This window comes from Papaver somniferum, unplaced genomic scaffold, assembly GCF_003573695.1.
Source record: "Papaver somniferum cultivar HN1 unplaced genomic scaffold, ASM357369v1 unplaced-scaffold_137, whole genome shotgun sequence".
Taxonomy (NCBI): Eukaryota; Viridiplantae; Streptophyta; class Magnoliopsida; order Ranunculales; family Papaveraceae; genus Papaver; species Papaver somniferum.
The window spans coordinates 22252980-22258428 of record NW_020622934.1 but is presented as its reverse complement, the minus strand read 5'-3'; the positions used below and the strand labels follow the sequence as shown (position 1 = coordinate 22258428).

The 5449-nt window shown below is 37.1% G+C and overlaps 1 protein-coding gene across 1 annotated transcript; it reads right to left on the bottom strand.

Annotated features, from left to right (window-relative positions):
• Nucleotides 1–2468: 2468 nt before the first annotated feature.
• On the bottom strand, nucleotides 2469–2950 carry LOC113334863 (histone H4). Its single transcript, XM_026581090.1, has one exon. The coding sequence runs from the start codon at nucleotides 2886–2888 to the stop codon at nucleotides 2577–2579; it is 312 nt and encodes a 103-aa protein (XP_026436875.1). The 5' UTR covers nucleotides 2889–2950; the 3' UTR covers nucleotides 2469–2576.
• Nucleotides 2951–5449: the final 2499 nt, after the last annotated feature.

Sequence of the window (5449 nt, the reverse complement as noted above, 5' to 3'; positions counted from 1 at the left end):
ACCATATTCAACCAGAACTTAATGTACAATCACAATTTACTTAAATTGCGAACATAACCCCAAATCCTACAGAGCGTTCTTGAGAGCATAGACACATCCACAGCAGTGACAGTCCTTCTAGCATGTTCAGCGTAAGTAACAGCATCACAAATCACATTCTCTTGTTTCTTCATAAATCAATCCACTAATACATTTGAGACCACCTCTTCTTGCTAATCTTCTAATCGCGCTGGTTTAGTAATACCATGGATATTATCTCTCAGTACTTATATATGCCTCTTTGCTCCTCCCTTTCCTAATCCTTTACCTCCTTTTCCTCTTCCTGACATTATGTAATGGTTCATTGGTTTGGTTGGTAATTAAACTTGTTTAGACTCTAGCAATTTTTCTGTATGCATCCATCACAAAATCAGTAGGGTTCCAGTGCTGTATCCAAGCAGTTGCTGGAACTAAGGAAACAAAATAGAGAAAGTGAATTAAAGTGAAACATGATATTTCCCAAGATAGACAATTGCCACACAGTATTCCCAGCAACATCAAAGGTGCTGCGTTCGTACAATAAGACAGCGGAAACCATGAAACAGGAGGCTTCCGCAATTTGTAGGGAACTAATATCTTGACCCCATGTGATCAGATTCGCCACATCTGAAAATTGCTTGCAGTTGCAGAGTGCAACAGTTAATTTCGCAGTGAACGGATATAAGGCCCATCAAGATTACACAAGGAACAAAAAAGACACATTTCTGAGGCCAATAGCCTCATACAGTAGCGAACTTTTAATAAATGAGCATTTTTAGCATGCTAAAACTAAACCTGGTTGCATTGTGCTCATACAGGACCTAATAATAGAAAATGTTATACATGTTACCCGGAGGAGGATAAAATAAACTGGGAGAGCGATTATATGTTATTGCAATATGTACAGACTTCGAATAACTTGGAGATGAAAAACAAATAAAAAGCAGGATGTAAAGAATAACATGAACATATCAACGACTAATTAAAGCATGCATGGAACTAGAAGATGTGATTTTCATTTGTAAAAACCAGATAAGAATGTTGCGGGTTTGAGGAATCTCAATGAAGGCAATTTATTTTGTGGATCTTGTGACTATAGACTATCATTTGATTCATTTCTACAAAGTGGCCAAGGGTAAAACAAAACAGTCGTGTACCAGGTGATGTCTGTTTGTAGCATGCAGCAACAACCTTATATTGTATTAGGGCTTTCCAGTGGGACAACAATAGCTGGCAGCAGCAGGTAGTCAGGAGACTAGAGTAATAAAAAAAATAGTTCTGCCTCAGAGAGGTCTACATGAAACTCCGGGGGAATGGCAAAACTTTCAAATATTAGAATCAGTTAACAAAATCATACTGTAAAACTGTAAATGTAAACAATGGACTAACCTTTAACTTATCGGCAATGTCCAAATACCCAGCTCGAACTAGCAAGTCCCCTATGCATCCATAATGCTTCAAACTAGCTAAGCTCGATACCATATTTCTGCTGCATCAGTCGAAGGCAACTCTGCCCTTGTTCTACCAAACCGGCATGGTTACAAGCTATCCAACCCAGCTTAGAATACATGTCCATCACAGAAGTTAATAAAGCTACCTCCAGGCCCTCCACGCATCCAATCCAATAACATGCTAATCGTTTCCAGACTTGCCCACAACGAAAGCCAACCTTACCAAGGTAAACACATCAGGCTGAAACTGGTTCCCCAATCCCATCATCTCCGAAACTCAAGAGCAGAAATTGGGACACTGTTCTGCTCACACGTAGATATCAACAAGATCCATCGCACCAGATCTCTTGCAATCATTTGACCAAATGCCTACCTTGAGGAAACCAAATCACCAAACTTAGTATACATGAACATTAAAGCATTAGAAACAGATACATCATTCAAGACCATGCTTCATAAAAAACAGGGAGTATTCACCAAATTTAGCATACATGAACTATAAAGCATTAGAAACAAATACAACGAAATCATTGCACCCAAAGCCTCTACTTCATTCCCATTTTGACAACCCAGATATCATTGCACTCCAAGATCCCTAATCCGGTACCCCATTTCATCAAACACTTTACAGGCATCACTCGAACACATGAATCAAAGAAGCATTTATCAATAAATCGAAGCAAAACCCAAGTTTCCGAACCCAACAATGAACGGCCTTCAACTAAACGGAAGAGCGGTGAAATAAAAGAAAGGCATTGAGGTAAAAGCTCATACTCAGTAATTTGATACAGAAACTAAGTAAATTGAAATCAAAACAAACAAACAAAAAACAACCTTTATGTACACAGATTTCATTGCATAAGAACATATGTATAAGAGAAAAAGAACATGGAGACATTCGGCAAGATGAGCAATTTTGGTGCAGGGAATGAATAGTCGATTGAAATCAAATTCAATAATATTAGCTGATACTGGATTTGTTGATGGAGAAATTGAAAATGAGAGAAAAGATTGGATTAAATTAATCTCCGAATACATTTGAAACCCAACAAACAAACAAAAAAAAAAAACAATTCAAAGCCTCATTCAACATTATTTAACAAAACCCTAACCGCCAAATCCGTAGAGGGTTCTTCCTTGTCTTTTCAAAGCATAGACAACATCCATAGCAGTGACAGTCTTTCTTCGGGCATGTTCAGTGTAAGTAACAGCATCACGAATGACATTCTCTAAGAAGATCTTAAGAACACCACGAGTCTCTTCATAAATCAATCCACTGATACGTTTAACACCACCTCTTCTTGCTAATCTTCTTATTGCTGGTTTAGTAATACCTTGAATGTTATCTCTCAATACCTTCCTGTGTCTCTTTGCTCCTCCCTTTCCTAATCCTTTTCCTCCTTTCCCTCTTCCTGACATTTTAATTTCTCTCCACAGAAAATTTCTCTCTTTCTCTGTTTGGAATCTGATTTTGATTGTGTTTTTTTGATCCTCGGAAGAGATGAGAGGGTTTTTTATAACTTTTTTGGCTTGAGTATGTTCGTCAGATTTGGTTTGGATCCGGATGAAGGTTGTGTTTTCTGGTATAATCGTTGGATCAAAAATACTCATGTTTGATTGGTTGATATTATGTTGTTTGGATTGAGAAATGAAACCCCTTTTGGTAATCTAAGGTTGGAGATTGTCGACCGAAAGATTGATACTCGATCCGTGTCTTATGTTTTGCGTAGAGTTGGTTCGTTAGATTAAGAAATGCTTAATTTGTTCTTCTTGGGCCGGAGCAGCTACGATGCGGTCGGGTCACATCATAGGAGTATGTGGCCCTCTTTTTTTTTTCAACGTCTTATTCTCTATTTTTTTAGGAAATTTAAAGGGGCTAGTTTTTTTTGAGAAAAGTAATTTTCATGTTGATGAGCTTATATTAGAGATTTTCTTTGATAATTCATTATACGATGATGTTGTTCATCTAGATGACCCGTTCTGAAAAAAAGTTGGTCATTGTACTGACTTTATGGATCTTAGAATCCATCCCATAGATCTTGGTCCATTTGAGGATATCGTTCACCCTAAGTTTAGGGGTAATGATGATTTTGGTGATCGTCAAGTATTCCTAATTGGGACTCGAGCTTTGTGCATTTAAGGTATTACTTGAGTTTCTTCAAACTCTGCTACCCGATCCTCCAGATATTTTCCATGAGGAAATCCAATTCTTAGAGACCTGTCGTTCGGCTGAACATGTTTTTCTAAACATTCATATAGAGCCCACAAGGACACCCAGATAAGTCTAGTTGTCTTGAGAGAAACCCTAGGTAAGGTTGTGCTCCGTCCGTTTGTTCATTTTTCTATTCCAAGATGGTAGTTCTATATTTGTATCGGATCTATTTGGTTCCGAGGACCCGCATCTATTTCGGCTATTGGTATATGACTCTGGAAGGTGACAATCCCTTTTGTGGCATTTGATTTCTGGCTAAAGACTTTAAACTTAGCACTCCTTGGAAGGTAACCCTTGCTCATGCGACACGGTAATATCTTTCCTTATTTTCCTTTCCTTCGAGTGGTAACAATTTCTCCTTGTGCATGTTTTTAATTTTATCTTTAGAACGTTGAGGGCAATGTTAGATTTAAGTTTGGGGGTATGGAAGAAACTTTTAGTTGCATTATAAACTCCAAAGCCTAGAAATTTGTGCCAATTAAAGATAGTTGTAATCAATCTAAGTGATGGAAGCATCTTGGTTGTAGGAGTTGAGGAACCCAAAAATAGAGTCTATTCATAAAAGCACAAAACTAAGGTGTTAGAAATAACATGGTAGTTTCGTCATATCTCGTTGAGTTCTTTTCACCTTCTGTTTATATTTTATTGTTTGGAAATATGTTTCTCTAAGTGATTTGGTGGGACACACGCATCGAATTGTTACCAATGCTATAATGAAATAGAGTGATTGAGATACCATTATAAAAAATAACAAAATGAAAAAAAAAAATTAGACCAGACCGTCAGACCAACCGGAATAAATTCAATAAAATTGACCACTGGATTCCTTGTATATGCCAACTGAGTTGATCTAGAGTTAGGTTTATCAACCACTGGTTCCCTTGTATATGCCCGTTGTGTTGACATTAGTCAGACCAGATCTCAGTCCAGTAGGATGGGTTTATCTTGGCAGTGGCCTTTACACAGATATGGAAACACCGTTCACCTTAGTAAACAAGTAAAACCATCTATGTTTTTTCTCTATATCCATCTTCTTATATACCATTGGATATCCATCTAGGATCTTAGTATATCCTGAATATACATCGTGTATAGCCACTGAACATCTGGTGAGGAGTTGCATTGAACACCAGTGGCATTTTAAGGTCAATTAATGTTGCTTTGTACTAGTGGATAATACAACTAGGAGTTGTCCAATCAATATAGATCCAATAAGGAAGTGAGCACAATCTAGATACTGAGATACTTGGTATATATATATATATATATATATATTGAGATTTGAGTTGGGTGAATCCCTAGTACATATATACATAGACATGACATATGGATCAGTGCATAACTCCTTTGGTCATTGAAAGATTCCATAAATGTATAATTTGTATTTTTGCTACAGGGCAGAGGCGAATTTATGATTTTTGCGCCCTTGCCAAAAATACACTATTAATATAACCAAATGAGTAGCATGAATAGCTTCATTCACATGCCACATTTTGCTTGTACAATAAGATTCCTAACCCTTTGTTTGTTTAACTGAATCAACCAGAAATTCACTTTCTTTAATTTAGTAAGTAAAACAAACATGGGATTATTGTAAGAGCATTGCTCAGTTGAGCCCACCATGGTATGTCAAGTTTGATTGTCATATTTTAGCTCCAAAAGTCGAGACGACTTGATTTGATTACTAAAGTGAACTTAGTTAGGTTAGATTAGGAACAATATAAATGTTGAGACTTGATCGTGTTACTGTGAAGAACCTGAAGACTTA

Excerpts from the sequence above, each read along its gene's own strand:
- LOC113334863 (XM_026581090.1), bottom strand. The coding sequence starts at position 2,888 with ATGTCAGGAAGAGGGAAAGGAGGAAAAGGATTAGGAAAGGGAGGAGCA.